This window comes from Bacillus rossius, chromosome 2, assembly GCF_032445375.1.
Source record: "Bacillus rossius redtenbacheri isolate Brsri chromosome 2, Brsri_v3, whole genome shotgun sequence".
NCBI classification, from domain to species: Eukaryota; Metazoa; Arthropoda; class Insecta; order Phasmatodea; family Bacillidae; genus Bacillus; species Bacillus rossius.
This window is the reverse complement of record NC_086331.1, coordinates 126,780,010-126,803,882: the sequence shown is the minus strand read 5'-3', so window position 1 is coordinate 126,803,882 and position 23,873 is coordinate 126,780,010. Positions and strand designations below refer to the sequence as shown.

At 49.1% G+C, this 23,873-nt stretch overlaps 1 protein-coding gene across 1 annotated transcript in view; it reads right to left on the bottom strand.

The window, feature by feature from the left end:
• LOC134528823 (43 kDa receptor-associated protein of the synapse homolog) overlaps positions 1–23,873 on the bottom strand; it is a 54,629-nt gene extending 30,756 nt beyond the window's left edge. Inside the window, exons 1-2 of the mRNA XM_063362489.1 lie at positions 23,836–23,873; positions 6,337–6,544 (exon numbers count right to left, since the gene is read on the bottom strand). Coding sequence (XP_063218559.1) covers positions 6,337–6,544; positions 23,836–23,873 — 246 coding nt within the window. The remainder of the gene's footprint in view (positions 1–6,336; positions 6,545–23,835) is intronic.

Genomic DNA, 23,873 nt, shown 5'->3' with positions numbered 1-23,873 from the left:
AAGTCGATGAACGGAAATGTGGGACAAAGATGGTGAACCCGCGTGTAGCAACATAAATACGTTTACTGTCACTTTTGTAAAAATTAGGGCTCATAACAAACGTATTGGCGGGCCAAATGAAACAATATGATAGTGAAACTACCCTGGAATATATTTGGTAAACTAAAATTATCATAGTTAAAAGTAATCTCAAGTATACTAATCCGTTAGTAAAATGGCATTACAATGTTTATATTACATAGTCTCCTTCCTAAACTTTAGTTATCCCGATAGCTTCGCGGTAGAACGTTGTCTAGTAACCTGCAGGAACGCTGTTCAAATCTCGCCACTGAACAGGCTGCGGTGCCTGTGGTGCCAACCGACATCTTCGATTGTGACGTCACGGCTGCTTGACCTTTGACCTTGACCTTTGAGATTAACCTTGACCTTGACCCCAGCGTCCATATTGTATCCGCCATATTGGATTCACAAATTTTAAATCGAGTGCCCCACTCACTCATGATGAAATTTTCGTCACGGCCGCCATATCGATTTTTTTTTCTGCTCCGCTGGAGGCCGCCATCTTGGATACCGTCGACTTTGTTTCTGCTGTTTGTTCCTAGAGAGCACCAGCATCACTCTAATTTTTTTTTCTGTTCCACTGGAGGTCGCCATCTTGGATACCGTCGACTTTGTTTCTGCTGTTTTTTCCTAGAGAGCGCCAGCATCGCTCTGTCTCATCACATAAGGTCGATGTTCCATTACCTACCAGAGCTATTATGGTCCTTATCGCCCTATTAAATTTAATTTTTTATGCAAAATACATTGGAAGCGCTGCGATTCGAACCATCGCAGCTCTGATATCTAGGGTGGAAAACATACGCCTTTAACCGCACGGCCATCGAGACATTTACCAAACTGAGAATTAAATAAGGTATATATAAAAATAACATTTATATTCGAACTAGTAATTTTTTTTAATTTTAAGTAATAAAAGCACCACCTATTCGAGACAGAACCGCCATCTTGTATTAAGACGTAACTTATGCAATTATCGTTATGGACGTTATCTTGAAAATCTTTATTTATTATCTGTTTTTAATGAAAAAAGTTCAAAATTCATCAAATAATTAACTTATTAGAATACAGATTGATTATATCGATTCCCGTCCTTGGTTCGAAACCGGTAAGAGCAAAAAAATAAAAAACAACAGAACCTTCCTCCACGGAAGCTACCTAGACTGACCTCACACCACCGATACCAATGTATATATCGTCAACGGGTATGTCGTCATGTCCGCCACCTTGTCTTCGTCCGCTGGAGGCCACCATCTTGTTTTCGTCTGCTAGAGTGTGCTGGTGCCATGTTAATATAATTTTCTGTTCACCATACCTTTGACCTTGACTGTTGGCATTTTGCGTAGTGGGTTTTTAAATAAAATAAACAAACAGCAGAAACAAAGTCAACGGTATCCAAGATGGCAGCCTCCAGCGAAACAGAAAAAAAATCGATATAGCGGCCATGACGAAAATTTTATCATGAGTGAATGGGACATTCGATTTAAAGATGGCGGATCCAATATGGTGGATCCAAGATGGCGGATCCACTATGGCTGCCGGGATCAAGGTCAAAGTCAATCTCAAATGTGAAAGTCAAAGGTCAAGGTCAATCTCAAAGGTCACGCTCATCCAAGATGGCCGCCGTGACGTCACAATCCAAGATGGCGGTCAGAACCACAGGCACCACAGCCTGAAGCCTGTCCCCGGACATACCAAAACATACTACTGGCAAATATATACTTAGTGTTATAATATGTTTTTTAAAAAGTTTCAGGTTAATATTTTAGTAATGCCAAGGAAGTATAACTTTGAACGTGCGAAAAACCTTTAAAGCATTACCTATTTGAAGCATTTTTACAAGATGGACAGTGGTTTAACAAAATTCCTTGTCGAAAATCAAATCCCCAACCGTGATCTTTTGGACTTATAAATTTAGTTCGCAAAATTCCCGGAATATAACGCAACATTCGCAATGCCTTAGAGAACCAACACAAGTTTAAATATCTATGACGCCATGTTCGTCCCAACACACTTTTCCTGGTTAGTAAATTATAGGTATTTTTAAAGTTGCTATTATATCTTGTTATGAATATTCAAGTTTATTAAATGTATTCCAGGATAGTTTCACCACCATTACGTTTACTTTGGCACACAAATACGCTTAGTACATTCCTCGATGTTTGTGAAACATGCACGGGTGCATGTTGCCACACGTGTGTCCGCCATCTTGCCGACTTAGGCTCGTGGCTATAGCAGTTTCTGCATGCATGTGCATTGGATTTTCAAACCATCAAATTCCCGTTGTGTCATGCGCGCTTATCAAATTTAATTTCTGGTACATACTTTCTGTTGTTCGGCTAGCCCTGAGAATCCAATACTACCATTTTGTTAAACATAATTATAGATAATTTTTAAAGGGGGAAATTTTTTTAACAGTTTTCGCCAAAAATTACCCTTATCGTACATTCATCAAGCTCGTCGTTATTTTTTTTAAGAATTCTACGTTAAATTTGGTGTCCGAGTTTCGCATTACAAGCTTATTCGCAACATGAGAACACACGAATTTTCTAGTTACCGAGGTTAGATGTATATACATCACTTTTTTTTCCTTACCGCGGAATATTCATGTGCTATCTAGACAGCCGGAATGACTTCATGAATTTGCAAGTTAGTAGTCGTGCATTTTAATCTAGTGGTTGAGTAGTACATAAAAGCCAGTTCTGGTGCAGCGTACAGGCAGTGTTGTCGATAGGTTGGAGGGGGGGGGGGGGGTCAAAACTTGCAAGACCGCAAGAGCGTACGCAGAATTTCATTTCGGGAGGTAGGAATAGAACATATTTGCCTGCTGCTTGCTTTCAAATCCATTCCTTTTGTTGGTTGTTGGTGAGAATAAGCGAATTTTAAGGGTTTCGTAAGAGGGGGGTAGGGAGCATATCTTCCATCTTCCCCTTCCCCCTTCCCCTACGCACGCCACTGACAGACTGCCCCGTGACCTTGACTGACATCACTATACTTCGGAGTCACGGCCGCACTGACGTCATGACCTTCGACCTTCGCCCAAGTCGTCAAATCGTAGTATGCCATTGAAAATCTGAAAGATTAAATCTAATTTTAATAAAAATAATTGGTTGTCTGTAAAGTCGGTTTACGGACGATAGTTTAACGTGACAACGTCATAACAACACATTGATGAAATGATAGCATAATTTTATGAATACAATTGAATCATCTTTATTGAATTATCACTATTTTGTATGGATACAAACAAGGAGTGAAATGAAATCTACAATTTAATTGATAAATTTACTTTTATTTGCACTCATTAATTCAAATATGTTTACTACTTTAACGAAGAGATTATTTTAACTATAACTTTTATACATGTTTGCTATTTAACTTCTTCCAAATCTGTGTTATTCTGTTAAGGATAGGACGATGAAAGGAAAAGTAGGAAACGAATGGGAGTGTTTCAAGTTTAATGTGCCTCGAAAAAGTCAAATCGATGTTTGTTCCAATCGCGTGGAAGAGAGATAGATGCGGCGCAAGCGTACAATAAGCGTAACGGGACACAGCGTAACGGGACAATGTGCGTAACGGGACAATGTGCGTAACGGGACAATGTGCGTAACGGGACAATGTGCGTAACGGGACAATGTGCGTAACGGGACAATGTGCGTAACGGGAAATTTTTTCGTGCGTGCAGCCGGCGTTCATCGATATATTAGACGTTGTCACGTCAAAAATGAAAACATAAACCCACAGAGAACAAGCCTAAATAAGCTGATGGTCAAAAAATCAGTCCGTTTTGTGCCTGATGGTGGTAACAGATGTCAGTTCCCGAAAAAGTCGCAACTATTTGGTCATAGGAAACCTACTGTGTTCGTCTGTGCTGTCGTCGCCGTGTTGTCCAGAATATCTGTTTATTTTCGTCGTTGTTTTCATGTATTTGCTGCATTGTCCAGGTTTTTTCCTTGCATTTACTGTTATTTTTGAAACTGTCTCCTCGTTGTTGGTCCACTGTGTTCGTCTGTGCAGTTATTATTTTTTATCATGACTAAATTCCTTCCACAGAATTCTTGTGTTGTCTTATATTTAAGTTTGAACGCCTTCGTCTGTGCTGTCGTCTTGTTGTCCATAATACCTGTTTAGGTTCATCGTTGCTTTTATCTGTTTGACATCAGCTGACTTTGTCTTGTTCTCTGTGGGTTTGTGTTTCGTTTAATTTGCGTTCTTGAATTTTTTGACGTGATAACGTCTTATAAAACGATGAACGCCGGCTGCACGCACGAAAGAAACATGACTCATTGTCACGTTCCGCCTGAGCCGAGCGTGCAAGAACCGGCCAACCACCGTGCGAGAAAAGCGGGCTTTTTAAAAGCAGCAAATTAAAAAATTTGATATGACGTTATCACGTAAAATTATCGTCCGTAAACCGACAACCCCCTTTTTACCCATGACAAACAGTGCAAAACTGCAATGGCGTATGTCCAAGAAATTGCATTAAATCAAGTCTGCGTGGTTGCGCCGGAGACGTGTCAGCAGCACAGACGAGTGAACCAGGAAGTCAACACAGCGCACTGCGGCAGAGTCCTCACTGGGGAGTGCGTGCCAAGAGGTTGGTTGTCACAGACACATCCCTACAAGTTGTACCAACGCTCCGCCAGATAACTCTCCTGTAGCACTTTTCTCACTGCAGCCACACCGTCAGAAGATGTCACTTTCAATTTGCGAAGAACATTATCACTATCCAGGGATCGACGTAAATTAACCAGAACTGATCTTTCTTACTATAAGTACGGATCCGAAAGAATAACCTTTTTGGGTCAACACCAAACACGCCTTTCTTCATTCCACGTGCCTCTTTCGCACTGTTCGGAGCTCGCCAGTTAGAATATGATTTATGAAGAATCAGTTACGTTTGAGACGCATTCTTCGTCGAAAATTATGTAAATTTATGGTTATTTCTAAAAACGTTGACAATTAGTGGGCAAAAAATTATTAGGAATATTGTCAAAAAGATAAGCTACAACAAAGAAGGTAAAATTGAAATAAGTAAAATTTTAATGTTAGATTTTTTTAATTTTTAATTAAACATATATATTGTCTAACATAGTAAGGATAATGTTTATGTTTTCTTAGCATTAATAATCGTTATTTATTGTTACATACCGTATAGCTACATCAATAAACTAATTTAACTAAATTTGGCACGTATGGCATGTTAAAAAAACGCTTCCCGCGCGAGACGCACAGCCAGAAACATTCCACTGAAAGGTTCGGCTCGTCACCTTCCCGCGCGAGACGCACAGCCAGAAACATTCCACTGAAAGGTTCGGCTCGTCACCTTCCCGCGCGCGGCACACAGCCAGAAACATTCCACTGAGAGGATCGGCTCGTTACATTCCCGCGCGCGACGCACAGCCAGAAACATTCCACTGAAAGGTTCGGCTCGTCACCTTCCCGCGCGAGACGCACAGCCAGAAACATTCCACTGAAAGGTTCGGCTCGTCACCTTCCCCCGCGCGGCGCACAGCCAGAAACATTCCACTGAAAGGTTCGGCTCGTCACCTTCCCGCGCGCGGCACACAGCCAGAAACATTCCACTGAAAGGTTCGGCTCGTCACCTTCCCGCGCGCGGCGCACAGCCAGAAACATTCCACTGAAAGGTTCGGCTCGTCACCTTCCCGCGCGCGGCACACAGCCAGAAACATTCCACTGAAAGGTTCGGCTCGTCACCTTCCCGCGCGCGGCGCACAGCCAGAAACATTCCACTGAAAGGTTCGGCTCGTCACCTTCCCGCGCGCGGCACACAGCCAGAAACATTCCACTGAGAGGATCGGCTCGTCACCTTCCCGCGCGCGGCGCACAGCCAGAAACATTCCACTGAAAGGTTCGGCTCGTCACCTTCCCGCGCGCGGCGCACAGGCAGAAACATTCCACTGAAAGGTTCGGCTCGTCACCTTCCCGCGCGCGGCGCAAAGGCCAGAAACATTCCACTGAAAGGTTCGGCTCGTCACCTTCCTGCGCGCGGCACACAGCCAGAAACATTCCACTGAAAGGTTCGGCTCGTCACCTTCCCCCGCGCGGCGCACAGCCAGAAACATTCCACTGAAAGGTTCGGCTCGTCACCTTCCCACGCGCGGCGCACAGCCAGAAACATTCCACTGAAAGGTTCGACTCGTCACCTTCCCGCGCGCGACGCACAGCCAGAAACATTCCACTGAAAGGTTCGGCTCGTCACCTTCCTGCGCGCGGCGCACAGCCAGAAACATTCCACTGAAAGGTTCGGCTCGTCACCTTCCTGCGCGCGATCTGCTGGTCCACCCGGCGCCGGCAGCCCACCAGACACTCCCACCAGGCCCTCGAGGGCTTGGAGGGCCCGCCATGCCGGCGTAGTCCGCCGGGCAGCTTGTCCTCGGAGAACTCGTACATGTCCAGGGGGTGCTTGGAGCCATTGGGAGACGGCAGCAGCGCCGTCGACGACAGCTGGTGGCTGGCGGTGCCGCTGGGGAACAACGCGCCATCGCGCTTTCAGAACGAGAAGCCTGAGATGTCCATCAAGCTCTGTCCCTGCCCGAACACGCCCGAATATTCACCTTCGGCCAACCTCGGGATTTGTTTTATTTTTGCGCAGGAAAAATTAATTCAAATATTAAAAGTGGACGGTTAGGTTAGCTACTTTAAAACACTTTAAAACACTATGGACGGTTAGTTAAGTTAGTATAGCTACATTAAAATAAACAGAGAAACATAAATATATATAAATAAACCCGAGGTTGGCCGAAGGTGAATATTCGGGCGTGTTCGGACAGTTACAGAACTTGATGTACATCTTAGGCTTCCCTTTAAGAACCGTGTGCGTGGAGTCCGTGCTTATCGTCATCATAAGGTTGCTAAATTATGCCTAGGTTTGTATCCAAATTGAGCTGGATTATCTCCTTTTATAATTACGAGAGATGCTTCTGTTTATTTATCAAGGACAGTCAACATGGCTCCAAAAGTGACACTAATGCCATCGTCACCATACATGTGCTAGTACTGCAGGAATTCGTTCGTAAAAACCGAAAAAGCTTGACGTCAGGAAAAAGGCAATTGTGCAGAGTCCTTTGCAGAAAATGCTAACTTGTGACAAATGCGGTTTTTAGTTTGGACGATGTAATTATTTAAAACAAAAACGCATAAATCCCTGCGGATGTACTTTTTTCGACTGCTAGAATAAGTAATTGTTTTGGGTCGAATCGATTAAGAATTAGTAAAAAATCATCATAATTGGGTACCTATATCACCTAAATTGAAAGACTATGAGATTCCAGCATCGAAGAAATGGAAAAAAATATATCTTGCTACTACAGGAAGAAGATGTTGATGAGTTGCCTAAGACGAAACGTGAAGAAGTTGGTTTACCTACAGAATTCACTGATGGATCCATACTGTAGTTCTGGCAGTTTGGAGACTCATCTTGTATGCATGAAATAGGTCATGACATGTTTGAAAACATTTTGATGAATGCAGCATTTCGAATTATGAAATTTTCCTTAGAAACGGGAAATTTTAATTTAGATAATTTTTTTTTGAGATTTTATAGTGAAAATTGTTTTCCATAAATGTGAGGTTTTAATTATATATATTTTTTTGCATTTTGGATCAAAGTTGGCAAATTTTTTAATCACATTTTTGCTCATTTTATCACATTTATAAGTTAAAGGTCATTCACTATGACAGTTGTGACGACATAATCCATGATGGCGGCCAGCTACTCAGCTCCTCACCTGGAAACTCTGCCGCAGGAAATATATTTGTATACTACTACCACTAACGAGTCTATGGATTTGTGGCTGTAGCACGAAATAAAGCTTCTCACCATTAATTTTAACTCTCTGTCTTCCGTAGCACTGATGATTTAACATAATAGGAGAGGGTGCTGCCGGGTGATCCCCAATTCTGAGGCATCCTCAGGTTCCGGAAAAAGGATATCTGCCAGAGATAATTCTACGGGCAACCCGGGACTCTCTTTGAGAGGTTCGAACTACCAAGCGCTCAAGCCTCCAGGTCCCAAAAGGTCTGACTGCATCGTGAAGACGTCGTGACTAATGTATAGCGAGGGCCGCACATGTTCCCTCGCGTGCTCCCATAAAGGGGTTTGACCGGGACCTAATCAGCTGTAAACTCCTTGGGCTGCGGAGCTTGGAGTCGGTGGCTGTCCGAGGTTTTGACTGAGGTGATCCTCGGCCTCAGGGATAGGATTCCGCGAAAGCCTGCTGGTGCCATGAAATGTTATGAGTACCATGGGCTTATCCCATGAAGTGGGAGGTCCCAGCTGAGGTTCTCATAGTAAGCCCAGGATCAAATTCGTGTGGGATTCTTGGTATGAGTCGTTGGCGCCTATTCTCGGATCAAGACCAATAAGGATCCCTTTCCCAATGATGGGCATATGTATTGAGAGGCGACTCATTTCCAGTACTAGCCTGAAAAGCTATGAGGTTTCGGATGGGCCCCCAATGTATATTGGGTATCTGGGTGACTGAGATGTTCCATTGTGGAGTGATGGTCGAGTTAGTGCCTGTCAGTTCCCAAGTGTAGGGCTTCAAGCCTAAGTCAACTAACGTGTTAGCGAAATGTTTCAAACAAGATTAAAAAGCACATCCGTTTCACTCGCTCAAGAGGGGCGCAGGGCAGCAGGGCTTATGCTATGAGCGCCGTGCCAAAAAAGAAAAAGAGGGGTTAAAGCCTTGAATAAATTTATTTATGTCTCAGTGGTCATACAAAGAAGTGTGTCCAAGATAATGTTCATTTGAATTGTTTAACATCATTGGATGACAGAAAGACAAAAGCTTCATTTTGCAAGAAGAAGGCTGTGATTGTCTTGAATGATATGTTTATATATTATTTCTTCAATTTCTCCTGGATCAGGAAATGCATGTAGATCAATGTAACGATGAACATTATTGTTCTTAACAAAAACAGGACAATCCTTTGTCAGTATGGATTATAGAAATACTTTGATAGTATGATCAATGGATTTAAATGATTTGTATGAGTGTGGTTATACGTATGTTTGTATAATGTATGATGTCAAATACACGCTGATTACGTACGTTGAGAGTCATAATAGCCTTAAATGTATTTGTAGATAGATATATTAAGTTCTGTGTCTGTAGACCTTGTGGTTTACATGTCAATTTTTATTTTAATTTGGGCATATAGTAAGTGTAAAACGAATTTTGTCCCAATAGCAGGCGTCACAGAAGGTTCGAAGTTTCGGTACTTTTGAACATGTAGTGGTAAAGAGCCCCAGGTATGGTCGTACAGTTAACGCCATTACTTGTCTCGTATACTTAACCATATTGCTTTGTTTAAATGCATAATTATGGATGATGTGGGTTCACCGGTCTACAGTATGCATAAAGCATATTATGCATAGCCAGATAGTACGCCTTGAAGTTCGAAGATCTTGTTCAATATACTTTTAATTGGTCATATAGTAGGCAAGAAGTTTACCGAGTATGGCCAAAAAATAACTTGTTCAAATATGAATGGTGAATAAATATATTACTGTCTGTATCTTAGACTCTGTATTTCAGACGCTTTACGCAAATAAAAAATTATATAAGTAAATGCTAAGTTTAAAATGGCTACAATTTTCTGTATCAAATTTAACAAGTGGTCAAAAGTGTGATCATTAAAAAGCTTAATTTTTTTATATTCATGATGAATATCTGGTGATTGGTCCTATAGTTGTTGTAATGCATACTAGAATGTATGGACCTTTACTATGCGTAAAAAATTATAGATATTCTATGATACGTTTAATGGTGGTGGCGGTTAGTAATTCATAGTTAGGTAGTTAGCTGCCCTAGTTCGTAAGGAGGCTAAATAAATATGAAATTATACATTGCCAATTTATTTTTCTGATCTTACCTCGAGTCCAGCCAAGGTCGTTGACTTTTATGAACAAAGTCGATTCATAACGAAATGTGATTTTATTTTAAAACTAGCTAATAACCCACGGCTTCGCTCAACAAATTTCACGGTGTAGATAATATCTTACAGGAATAAGAACAATGCTAATGCTAGACCCGTGCAGTATGGAAGTGAGCCTCTATTTGTGAGGGCGGGGACAGAGGTGTCTCAGGTCTCGTGAAGCCGGGTGTAGAGCTCCGCCCTGCTCCAGGCGAGTGCAGGAATGTCTACGATGCTTGTGCTAGACTCGTGCAGTATGGTAGTGAGCCTCTAGTTGGGAGGGCGGGGACCCCGGCGGGGACAGAGGTGTCTCAGGTCCCGTGCAGCCGGGTGTAGAGCTCATCCTTGCTCCAGGTGAGTGCAGGAATGTCTACGATGCTTGTGCTAGACTCGTGCAGTATGGTAGTGAGCCTCTAGTTGGGAGGGCGGGGACCCCGGCGGGGACAGAGGTGTCTCAGGTCCCGTGCAGCCGGGTGTAGAGCTCATCCTTGCTCCAGGTGAGTGCAGGAATGTCTACGATGCTTGTGCTAGACTCGTGCAGTATGGTAGTGAGCCTCTAGTTGGGAGGGCGGGGACCCCGGCGGGGACAGAGGTGTCTCAGGTCCCGTGCAGCCGGGTGTAGAGCTCATCCTTGCTCCAGGTGAGTGCAGGAATGTCTACGATGCTTGTGCTAGACTCGTGCAGTATGGTAGTGAGCCTCTAGTTGGGAGGGCGGGGACCCCGGCGGGGACAGAGGTGTCTCAGGTCCCGTGCAGCCGGGTGTAGAGCGCATCCTTGCTCCAGGCGAGTGCAGGAATGTCTACCATGCTTGTGCTAGTCTCGTGCAGTATGGTAGTGAGCCTCTAGTTGGGAGGGCGGGGACCCCGGCGGGGACAGAGGTGTCTCAGGTCCCGTGCAGCCGGGTGTAGAGCGCATCCTTGCTCCAGGCGAGTGCAGGAATGTCTACGATGCTTGTGCTAGACTCGTGCAGTATGGTAGTGAGCCTCTAGTTGGGAGGGCGGGGACCCCGGCGGGGACAGAGGTGTCTCAGGTCCCGTGCAGCCGGGTGTAGAGCGCATCCTTGCTCCAGGTGAGTGCAGGAATGTCTACGATGGTTGTGCTAGACTCGTGCAGTATGGTAGTGAGCCTCTAGTTGGGAGGGCGGGGACCCCGGCGGGGACAGAGGTGTCTCAGGTCCCGTGCAGCCGGGTGTAGAGCGCATCCTTGCTCCAGGCGAGTGCAGGAATGTCTACGATGGTTGTGCTAGACTCGTGCAGTATGGTAGTGAGCATCTATTTAGGAGGGCAGGGACCCCGGCGGGGACAGAGGTGTCTCAGGTCCCGTGCAGCCGGGTGTAGAGCGCATCCTTGCTCCAGGCGAGTGCAGGAATGTCTACGATGCTTGTGCTAGACTCGTGCAGTAAGGTAATGAGCCTCTAGTTGGGAGGGCGGGGACCCCGGCGGGGACAGAGGTGTCTCAGGTCCCGTGCAGCCGGGTGTAGAGCGCATCCTTGCTCCAGGCGAGTGCAGGAATGTCTACGATGCTTGTGCTAGACTCGAGCAGTATGGTAGTGAGCCTCTAGTTGGGCGGGCGGGGACCCCGGCGGGGACAGAGGTGTCTCAGGTCCCGTGCAGCCGGGTGTAGAGCGCATCCTTGCTCCAGGCGAGTGCAGGAATGTCTCTGATGGTTGTGCTAGACTCGTGCAGTATGGTAGTGAGCCTCTATTTAGGAGGGCGGGGACTCCGGCGGGGACAGAGGTGTCTCAGTTCACGTAAAACCGGGTGTAGAGCACCGCGCTGCTCCAGGCGAGTGCAGGAATGTCTACGATGCTTGTGCTAGACTCGTGCAGTATGGTAGTGAGCCTCTATTTAGGAGGGCGGGGACAGAGGTGTCTCAGGTCACGTGAAACCGGGTGTAGAGCACCGCGCTGCTCCAGGCGAGTGCAGGAATGTCTACGATGCTTGTTTTAGACTCGTGCAGTATGGTAGTGAGCCTCTATTTAGGAGGGCGGGGACCCCGGCGGGGACAGAGGTGTCTCAGGTCACGTGAAACCGGGTGTAGAGCACCGCGCTGCTCCAGGCGAGTGCAGGAATGTCTACGATGATTGTGCTAGACTCGTGCAGTATGGTAGTGAGCCTCTAGTTGGGAGGGCGGGGACCCCGGCGGGGACAGATTTGTCTCAGGTCCCGTGCAGCCGGGTGTAGAGCGCATCCTTGCTCCAGGCGAGTGCATGAATGTCTCTGATGGTTGTGCTAGACTCGTGCAGTATGGTAGTGAGCCTCTAGTTGGGAGGGCGGGGACCCCGGCGGGGACAGATTTGTCTCAGGTCCCGTGCAGCCGGGTGTAGAGCGCATCCTTGCTCCAGGCGAGTGCAGGAATGTCTCTGATGGTTGTGCTAGACTCGTGCAGTATGGTAGTGAGCCTCTATTTAGGAGGGCGGGGACAGAGGTGTCTCAGGTCACGTGAAACCGGGTGTAGAGCACCGCGCTGCTCCAGGCGAGTGCAGGAATGTCTACGATGCTTGTGCTAGACTCGTGCAGTATGGTAGTGAGCCTCTAGTTGGGCGGGCGGGGACCCCGGCGGGGACAGAGGTGTCTCAGGTCCCGTGCAGCCGGGTGTAGAGCGCATCCTTGCTCCAGGCGAGTGCAGGAATGTCTACGATGCTTGTGCTAGACTCGTGCAGTATGGTAGTGAGCCTCTAGTTGGGAGGGCGGGGACCCCGGCGGGGACAGAGGTGTCTCAGGTCCCGTGCAGCCGGGTGTAGAGCGCATCCTTGCTCCAGGCGAGTGCAGGAATGTCTACGATGCTTGTGCTAGACTCGTGCAGTATGGTAGTGAGCCTCTAGTTGGGAGGGCGGGGACCCCGGCGGGGACAGAGGTGTCTCAGGTCCCGTGCAGCCGGGTGTAGAGCGCATCCTTGCTCCAGGCGAGTGCAGGAATGTCTACGATGCTTGTGCTAGACTCGTGCAGTATGGTAGTGAGCCTCTAGTTGGGTGGGCGGGGACCCCGGCGGGGACAGAGGTGTCTCAGGTCCCGTGCAGCCGGGTGTAGAGCGCATCCTTGCTCCAGGCGAGTGCAGGAATGTCTACGATGCTTGTTCTAGACTCGTGCAGTATGGTAGTGAGCCTCTAGTTGGGCGGGCGGGGACCCCGTCGGGGACAGAGGTGTCTCAGGTCCCGTGCAGCCGGGTGTAGAGCGCATCCTTGCTCCAGGCGAGTGCAGGAATGTCTACGATGCTTGTGCTAGACTCGTGCAGTATGGTAGTGAGCCTCTAGTTGGGAGGGCGGGGACCCCGGCGGGGACAGAGGTGTCTCAGGTCCCGTGCAGCCGGGTGTAGAGCGCCGCGCTGCTCCAGGCGAGTGCAGGAATGTCTACGATGCTTGTGCTAGACTCGTGCAGTATGGTAGTGAGCCTCTAGTTGGGCGGGCGGGGACCCCGGCGGGGACAGAGGTGTCTCAGGTCCCGTGCAGCCGGGTGTAGAGCGCATCCTTGCTCCAGGCGAGTGCAGGAATGTCTACGATGCTTGTGCTAGACTCGAGCAGTATGGTAGTGAGCCTCTAGTTGGGCGGGCGGGGACCCCGGTGGGGACAATATGTCTCAGGTCCCGTGCAGCCGGGTGTAGAGCGCATCCTTGCTCCAGGCGAGTGCAGGAATGTCTACGATGCTTGTGCTAGACTCGAGCAGTATGGTAGTGAGCCTCTAGTTGGGCGGGCGGGGACCCCGGCGGGGACAGAGGTGTCTCAGGTCCCGTGCAGCCGGGTGTAGAGCGCATCCTTGCTCCAGGCGAGTGCAGGAATGTCTACGATGCTTGTGCTAGACTCGAGCAGTATGGTAGTGAGCCTCTAGTTGGGAGGGCGGGGACCCCGGCGGGGACAGAGGTGTCTCAGGTCCCGTGCAGCCGGGTGTAGAGCGCATCCTTGCTCCAGGCGAGTGCAGGAATGTCTACGATGCTTGTGCTAGACTCGTGCAGTATGGTAGTGAGCCTCTAGTTGGGAGGGCGGGGACCCCGGCGGGGACAGAGGTGTCTCAGGTCCCGTGCAGCCGGGTGTAGAGCGCATCCTTGCTCCAGGCGAGTGCAGGAATGTCTACGATGCTTGTGCTAGACTCGTGCAGTATGGTAGTGAGCCTCTAGTTGGGAGGGCGGGGACCCCGGCGGGGACAGAGGTGTCTCAGGTCCCGTGCAGCCGGGTGTAGAGCGCATCCTTGCTCCAGGCGAGTGCAGGAATGTCTACGATGCTTGTGCTAGACTCGTGCAGTATGGTAGTGAGCCTCTAGTTGGGAGGGCGGGGACCCCGGCGGGGACAGAGGTGTCTCAGGTCCCGTGCAGCCGGGTGTAGAGCGCATCCTTGCTCCAGGCGAGTGCAGGAATGTCTACGATGCTTGTGCTAGACTCGTGCAGTATGGTAGTGAGCCTCTAGTTGGGAGGGCGGGGACCCCGGCGGGGACAGAGGTGTCTCAGGTCCCGTGCAGCCGGGTGTAGAGCGCATCCTTGCTCCAGGCGAGTGCAGGAATGTCTACGATGGTTGTTCTAGACTCGTGCAGTATGGTAGTGAGCCTCTAGTTGGGAGGGCGGGGACCCCGGCGGGGACAGAGGTGTCTCAGGTCCCGTGCAGCCGGGTGTAGAGCGCATCCTTGCTCCAGGCGAGTGCAGGAATGTCTACGATGCTTGTGCTAGACTCGTGCAGTATGGTAGTGAGCCTCTAGTTGGGAGGGCGGGGACCCCGTCGGGGACAGAGGTGTCTCAGGTCCCGTGCAGCCGGGTGTAGAGCGCATCCTTGCTCCAGGCGAGTGCAGGAATGTCTACGATGCTTGTGCTAGACTCGTGCAGTATGGTAGTGAGCCTCTAGTTGGGAGGGCGGGGACCCCGTCGGGGACAGAGGTGTCTCAGGTCCCGTGCAGCCGGGTGTAGAGCGCCGCGCTGCTCCAGGCGAGTGCAGGAATGTCTACGATGGTTGTGCTAGACTCGTGCAGTATGGTAGTGAGCCTCTAGTTGGGAGGGCGGGGACCCCGGCGGGGACAGAGGTGTCTCAGGTCCCGTGCAGCCGGGTGTAGAGCGCATCCTTGCTCCAGGCGAGTGCAGGAATGTCTACGATGCTTGTGCTAGACTCGTGCAGTATGGTAGTGAGCCTCTAGTTGGGAGGGCGGGGACCCCGGCGGGGACAGAGGTGTCTCAGGTCCCGTGCAGCCGGGTGTAGAGCGCATCCTTGCTCCAGGCGAGTGCAGGAATGTCTACGATGCTTGTGCTAGACTCGTGCAGTATGGTAGTGAGCCTCTAGTTGGGAGGGCGGGGACCCCGGCGGGGACAGAGGTGTCTCAGGTCCCGTGCAGCCGGGTGTAGAGCGCATCCTTGCTCCAGGCGAGTGCAGGAATGTCTACGATGGTTGTGCTAGACTCGTGCAGTATGGTAGTGAGCCTCTAGTTGGGAGGGCGGGGACCCCGGCGGGGACAGAGGTGTCTCAGGTCCCGTGCAGCCGGGTGTAGAGCGCATCCTTGCTCCAGGCGAGTGCAGGAATGTCTACGATGCTTGTGCTAGACTCGTGCAGTATGGTAGTGAGCCTCTAGTTGGGAGGGCGGGGACCCCGGCGGGGACAGAGGTGTCTCAGGTCCCGTGCAGCCGGGTGTAGAGCGCATCCTAGCTCCAGGTGAGTGCAGGAATGTCTACGATGCTTGTGCTAGACTCGTGCAGTATGGTAGTGAGCCTCTAGTTGGGAGGGCGGGGACCCCGGCGGGGACAGAGGTGTCTCAGGTCCCGTGCAGCCGGGTGTAGAGCGCATCCTTGCTCCAGGCGAGTGCAGGAATGTCTACGATGGTTGTGCTAGACTCGTGCAGTATGGTAGTGAGCCTCTAGTTGGGAGGGCGGGGACCCCGGCGGGGACAGAGGTGTCTCAGGTCCCGTGCAGCCGGGTGTAGAGCTCATCCTTGCTCCAGGTGAGTGCAGGAATGTCTACGATGGTTGTGCTAGACTCGTGCAGTATGGTAGTGAGCCTCTAGTTGGGAGGGCGGGGACCCCGGCGGGGACAGAGGTGTCTCAGGTCCCGTGCAGCCGGGTGTAGAGCTCATCCTTGCTCCAGGTGAGTGCAGGAATGTCTACGATGCTTGTGCTAGACTCGTGCAGTATGGTAGTGAGCCTCTAGTTGGGAGGGCGGGGACCCCGGCGGGGACAGAGGTGTCTCAGGTCCCGTGCAGCCGGGTGTAGAGCTCATCCTTGCTCCAGGTGAGTGCAGGAATGTCTACGATGCTTGTGCTAGACTCGTGCAGTATGGTAGTGAGCCTCTAGTTGGGAGGGCGGGGACCCCGGCGGGGACAGAGGTGTCTCAGGTCCCGTGCAGCCGGGTGTAGAGCTCATCCTTGCTCCAGGTGAGTGCAGGAATGTCTACGATGCTTGTGCTAGACTCGTGCAGTATGGTAGTGAGCCTCTAGTTGGGAGGGCGGGGACCCCGGCGGGGACAGAGGTGTCTCAGGTCCCGTGCAGCCGGGTGTAGAGCTCATCCTTGCTCCAGGTGAGTGCAGGAATGTCTACGATGCTTGTGCTAGACTCGTGCAGTATGGTAGTGAGCCTCTAGTTGGGAGGGCGGGGACCCCGGCGGGGACAGAGGTGTCTCAGGTCCCGTGCAGCCGGGTGTAGAGCTCATCCTTGCTCCAGGTGAGTGCAGGAATGTCTACGATGCTTGTGCTAGACTCGTGCAGTATGGTAGTGAGCCTCTAGTTGGGAGGGCGGGGACCCCGGCGGGGACAGAGGTGTCTCAGGTCCCGTGCAGCCGGGTGTAGAGCACCGCGCTGCTCCAGGCGAGTGCAGGAATGTCTACGATGCTTGTGCTAGACTCGTGCAGTATGGTAGTGAGCCTCTAGTTGGGCGGGCGGGGACCCCGGCGGGGACAGAGGTGTCTCAGGTCCCGTGCAGCCGGGTGTAGAGCTCATCCTTGCTCCAGGTGAGTGCAGGAATGTCTACGATGCTTGTGCTAGACTCGTGCAGTATGGTAGTGAGCCTCTAGTTGGGAGGGCGGGGACCCCGGCGGGGACAGAGGTGTCTCAGGTCCCGTGCAGCCGGGTGTAGAGCACCGCGCTGCTCCAGGCGAGTGCAGGAATGTCTACGATGCTTGTGCTAGACTCGTGCAGTATGGTAGTGAGCCTCTAGTTGGGCGGGCGGGGACCCCGGCGGGGACAGAGGTGTCTCAGGTCCCGTGCAGCCGGGTGTAGAGCGCCGCGCTGCTCCAGGCGAGTGCAGGAATGTCTACGATGGTTGTGCTAGACTCGTGCAGTATGGTAGTGAGCCTCTAGTTGGGAGGGCGGGGACCCCGGCGGGGACAGAGGTGTCTCAGGTCCCGTGCAGCCGGGTGTAGAGCTCATCCTTGCTCCAGGCGAGTGCAGGAATGTCTACGATGCTTGTGCTAGACTCGTGCAGTATGGTAGTGAGCCTCTAGTTGGGAGGGCGGGGACCCCGGCGGGGACAGAGGTGTCTCAGGTCCCGTGCAGCCGGGTGTAGAGCTCATCCTTGCTCCAGGTGAGTGCAGGAATGTCTACGATGCTTGTGCTAGACTCGTGCAGTATGGTAGTGAGCCTCTAGTTGGGAGGGCGGGGACCCCGGCGGGGACAGAGGTGTCTCAGGTCCCGTGCAGCCGGGTGTAGAGCTCATCCTTGCTCCAGGTGAGTGCAGGAATGTCTACGATGGTTGTGCTAGACTCGTGCAGTATGGTAGTGAGCCTCTAGTTGGGAGGGCGGGGACCCCGGCGGGGACAGAGGTGTCTCAGGTCCCGTGCAGCCGGGTGTAGAGCGCATCCTTGCTCCAGGCGAGTGCAGGAATGTCTACGATGCTTGTGCTAGACTCGTGCAGTATGGTAGTGAGCCTCTAGTTGGGAGGGCGGGGACCCCGGCGGGGACAGAGGTGTCTCAGGTCCCGTGCAGCCGGGTGTAGAGCGCCGCGCTGCTCCAGGTGAGTGCAGGAATGTCTACGATGGTTGTGCTAGACTCGTGCAGTATGGTAGTGAGCCTCTAGTTGGGAGGGCGGGGACCCCGGCGGGGACAGAGGTGTCTCAGGTCCCGTGCAGCCGGGTGTAGAGCTCATCCTTGCTCCAGGTGAGTGCAGGAATGTCTACGATGGTTGTGCTAGACTCGTGCAGTATGGTAGTGAGCCTCTAGTTGGGAGGGCGGGGACCCCGGCGGGGACAGAGGTGTCTCAGGTCCCGTGCAGCCGGGTGTAGAGCGCCGCGCTGCTCCAGGCGAGTGCAGGAATGTCTACGATGCTTGTGCTAGACTCGTGCAGTATGGTAGTGAGCCTCTAGTTGGGAGGGCGGGGACCCCGGCGGGGACAGAGGTGTCTCAGGTCCCGTGCAGCCGGGTGTAGAGCTCATCCTTGCTCCAGGCGAGTGCAGGAATGTCTACGATGCTTGTGCTAGACTCGTGCAGTATGGTAGTGAGCCTCTAGTTGGGAGGGCGGGGACCCCGGCGGGGACAGAGGTGTCTCAGGTCCCGTGCAGCCGGGTGTAGAGCTCATCCTTGCTCCAGGTGAGTGCAGGAATGTCTACGATGCTTGTGCTAGACTCGTGCAGTATGGTAGTGAGCCTCTAGTTGGGAGGGCGGGGACCCCGGCGGGGACAGAGGTGTCTCAGGTCCCGTGCAGCCGGGTGTAGAGCTCATCCTTGCTCCAGGTGAGTGCAGGAATGTCTACGATGGTTGTGCTAGACTCGTGCAGTATGGTAGTGAGCCTCTAGTTGGGAGGGCGGGGACCCCGGCGGGGACAGAGGTGTCTCAGGTCCCGTGCAGCCGGGTGTAGAGCGCATCCTTGCTCCAGGCGAGTGCAGGAATGTCTACGATGCTTGTGCTAGACTCGTGCAGTATGGTAGTGAGCCTCTAGTTGGGTGGGCGGGGACCCCGGCGGGGACAGAGGTGTCTCAGGTCCCGTGCAGCCGGGTGTAGAGCGCCGCGCTGCTCCAGGTGAGTGCAGGAATGTCTACGATGGTTGTGCTAGACTCGTGCAGTATGGTAGTGAGCCTCTAGTTGGGAGGGCGGGGACCCCGGCGGGGACAGAGGTGTCTCAGGTCCCGTGCAGCCGGGTGTAGAGCTCATCCTTGCTCCAGGTGAGTGCAGGAATGTCTACGATGCTTGTGCTAGACTCGTGCAGTATGGTAGTGAGCCTCTAGTTGGGTGGGCGGGGACCCCGGCGGGGACAGAGGTGTCTCAGGTCCCGTGCAGCCGGGTGTAGAGCGCATCCTTGCTCCAGGCGAGTGCAGGAATGTCTACGATGCTTGTGCTAGACTCGTGCAGTATGGTAGTGAGCCTCTAGTTGGGTGGGCGGGGACCCCGGCGGGGACAGAGGTGTCTCAGGTCCCGTGCAGCCGGGTGTAGAGCGCCGCGCTGCTCCAGGTGAGTGCAGGAATGTCTACGATGGTTGTGCTAGACTCGTGCAGTATGGTAGTGAGCCTCTAGTTGGGAGGGCGGGGACCCCGGCGGGGACAGAGGTGTCTCAGGTCCCGTGCAGCCGGGTGTAGAGCTCATCCTTGCTCCAGGTGAGTGCAGGAATGTCTACGATGCTTGTGCTAGACTCGTGCAGTATGGTAGTGAGCCTCTAGTTGGGTGGGCGGGGACCCCGGCGGGGACAGAGGTGTCTCAGGTCCCGTGCAGCCGGGTGTAGAGCGCCGCGCTGCTCCAGGTGAGTGCAGGAATGTCTACGATGGTTGTGCTAGACTCGTGCAGTATGGTAGTGAGCCTCTAGTTGGGAGGGCGGGGACCCCGGCGGGGACAGAGGTGTCTCAGGTCCCGTGCAGCCGGGTGTAGAGCTCATCCTTGCTCCAGGTGAGTGCAGGAATGTCTACGATGCTTGTGCTAGACTCGTGCAGTATGGTAGTGAGCCTCTAGTTGGGTGGGCGGGGACCCCGGCGGGGACAGAGGTGTCTCAGGTCCCGTGCAGCCGGGTGTAGAGCGCCGCGCTGCTCCAGGTGAGTGCAGGAATGTCTACGATGGTTGTGCTAGACTCGTGCAGTATGGTAGTGAGCCTCTAGTTGGGAGGGCGGGGACCCCGGCGGGGACAGAGGTGTCTCAGGTCCCGTGCAGCCGGGTGTAGAGCTCATCCTTGCTCCAGGTGAGTGCAGGAATGTCTACGATGCTTGTGCTAGACTCGTGCAGTATGGTAGTGAGCCTCTAGTTGGGTGGGCGGGGACCCCGGCGGGGACAGAGGTGTCTCAGGTCCCGTGCAGCCGGGTGTAGAGCGCCGCGCTGCTCCAGGCGAGTGCAGGAATGTCTACGATGCTTGTGCTAGACTCGTGCAGTATGGTAGTGAGCCTCTAGTTGGGAGGGCGGGGACCCCGGCGGGGACAGAGGTGTCTCAGGTCCCGTGCAGCCGGGTGTAGAGCGCCGCGCTGCTCCAGGAGGGAGGCTGCGCTCTAGGGCGGGGCCGGCGGGTCGGTTCAATACCGGGCAGCAGGGCCGCGCCAACACGGGCTCGCCACGCCAGCTCGTTAGATGTCGAGTGGCGCGCGCTTTGACACGAGCCTCGCACCTCGCACCTCGCCACCGCACCACCGCGAACATGCGCCCTCGAGCATTACCCCTGTACGCCATGCCTTGTGTTTAATTCCCTCGTTATCAGTGATGATCAAGCGATCCTCCTGAACGATCAGTCACACTTTTCCTTTGCATCTCGTGCTTGGTCACGAATTTATCGAACCCAAAAAAATCACGCATGCGATCACAACTAATGTAGACATTCGGGTGTCTTCATATATACCGTTACTAGTGAGAAATTCTCTTTTGAGAAATTTTAAACAGAAAGAATTAAAATGCAAGAGATATGTAGTTATGAATTGACCGGTGAATCTTCTCGCACAATATTGATGACAGGAAAAATAAATAAGTCACGTGGTTCGTCAGTCCAAACATACAAATTTATCGCTTTTATAAATTCGAAAATAAGCTGTGTGTCACTCACCTGCTACATATTTTGAAATTGATTTCTTTCGTGAGATTTTTTTTATGATGATGTTAAATTGCAACATGCTCTTATTAACTTGGACAAAAAACTAAGCTAGACTTTCTACCGAAAATCTTTTATGAATTTAGTTTTTTTTTAATTGTTTTTTTTCGGCTAGATATTTTATTTTTGTAATATGAAATGTCATTCTGATCATATAAGCGCACGTTACGTTATTATAATGTAAGAAATTATCTCATGTTTAACGATTATATATAGTAATAATATATATGTAGTAAGAACACAGTACAGTAGTCCTCAAAGTATATAAATGCAGCTTTAAGTTTGTATGTTACGCATTAATGTGACCGTAAATGAAAACATTTTAAGTTGCGGTTTTGCCAAATATAGTTGGCAACTAGTTATATATTTTATTAATCGTATTTAGTTATTTTACTCTGTCCACCGATTGTTTCTTAATAGGGAAAAAAATGTAAATATTTGAACTATTGTTTCTTAAACTCTCTTGAAGTTAAATTTTAAGTTGAGTGCGCTTATGATTTTATTTTGAAAATAAAAAAGTCAACAGCGATGTCTCATTAAAGAGGCGCATTCAACATACGCATTGCAAATGAATAGGGGAAGCACTAAATAACTACCTATGTACACCATAATAACAACAACCCAGCATTCAATTGGAGAATTAAACTTAACTGAAATCCAAATGGCTGAAACGGAACTCGAACCAAGATCCTCGCGAATATAAGTCCATTGTTTCAACATCGTGCAATTTCACCTGGGATAGTTCTGTTTTTTTAACATCAGGTGTATGACTACCATCCCTTGGGTTTTTCTTAGTGGAGGGCAACGTTTACTTTCGAGCGTAGGTTGTTAATTATTAATAATCAATAATATAGTCGAGTATTTTTGGTCATAGTCTTGAACAAGAAGTTTAGAAATAAAGCTCAACAAATCTTATTGTCAGAAGAAAAAAAAATTAATTCTACGATCATTAAAACAATTCTAAAATACCTGTGCGAAATTTTATTAACGTTTTAAAAGTGTTCCTAAATGTATGGCATATTGTATCAAAATATTTATCAGTCTTGTTTCCCTACAAATAAAATATATATTCATAGAAGTGCTTTATTTAATTTCTAGTCATAGGTTATAAAATGTTACCCCGAAGAAAATAAATGTTTCCATAAATTGTGAGGAAAATATGTTTATACGGATGACCAATTGCCATTGTAATGTTTATCATGTCAATAAAATTGAATCTATCTATACCTTAACTTTACTTAAAACCCGCTGTCTAGCTTCCTATAAAGATTTTTTAAAAATAGAATTGAAAAAACCTCTTCTTCTATGTGTGCCAGAAAATGGTTCGTTCGCAAAGTATGTTTATACTATTCTAGTTTTAATTGAATAATGACACACGTAAATTGATGAAGGCTTAAAATATTTGTTAATGTGTTCCAAATGGTTCATATAGAGTAGCCTGCATACATTCAAAATAAAATTACCCTAAAAAGATTCACATTTCGTACATAGTTCTTCTTGGCATGTTAGCCTTAAACTTAAAACACTAATTACTAAATCAGGCTGAAAAATTTCTTCTTTATATACAATTTAGAATATTTCTAAATGAGGAGTCACGAGGTGTGCCACAGTGATAGTATCTATTATATATAAAGATAAATTGGAGTAAATACCATTTTTAAAGATCTTATGTGGACGTTAAGACCAAAGCTAAGATAGCTTTATACTGAAAAGCTCTTTTTACTGGGTTAGTTTAATTAAAATTTACCTAAATTTTTTTATATGGAAGATTATCATGATTTATCTAGCACACTTTGCGGTATTTTAAAAAGAATAAAATTACTAATGCTTTACTGGAATAATTTTCCAGCTGGATGACATTCAAGATAGTTTTGAAGCTCTATTTTAAAGACTGCTGAAAAACATACTTTACACAATTCAAGACTTTATTAAATTTAAAACCAAAATTTAAAAACAAGTTCAACACAAAAATGTATAATGGCGGTAAGATGTGCTGAATAAAATTGGCAAAAACGAAACTTATGCTGCATCTCTCTGTGCAAAGGCCTACTTCAAACGTATCAATGTTATTATTATATTTTATAGGTTAATTTATATTCCCCTATGAGTGATACACAAATTAATTAATTAAATTATGTATTGATCACAAATAACTAATCTTAGTTTCATACACATACTAGACTAGTTCTCAGTAATGATAACGTTTTCAAAATTTCTAACTACAGCAACAAAAAAACCTTAATTAGGTAAAAAAAAAATTGTCTTTTAACATTTGTTTTATGTTTGATGAATTATGTTACCAGAAAATTTTTAAGCTAGAATAACTTAATTCAATTTTATTTGTATGTCTTCATATTATTAAATATGCGTGTTTTTACGGGCTTGCAAAAGACAATACAGCAGAGCCTAATTTATTATATCACATAGACAAAAAAAATGTTGGCTTGATAGTTTCCTTGCAATATTGTTAAGGTGCATTTTAAATATCTTGTTGACTTCAAGAGTGACTCAATGAAAAGTGATCGACAGAGGTTCTGGACATGTCTGAAAATTTAAGGTCATTAATTTTTTTTATTGTTTATTTCAGGGCAAAATTTTTTTATGCATGTGCCAAAAATTCAATAGCTTTGACACAAAAATTAAGCAGTATGTTTTTATTTTGATGAATAATATTTTTGTTATAAAGGGGCCGAAGGTATGGGCTTTGAACCTGTAATTGATTTAGTTCGCTTAATATTACTGTCCCAAAAAAAAAAAAAGTCAAAATTGTATTCTTTCGACGGTAGTTTCCCCAAAACACACAACTTAATTTTAATGCCGCGAAGACGTGATTTGAGTAGGAGAGTCTGCTAGCAGGAAGGTGAGTTCTAAACGATGGGGTGAAGGGTAGACCTGAGGTACTCCCGCGACGCGATGGACTCCCAGGACAT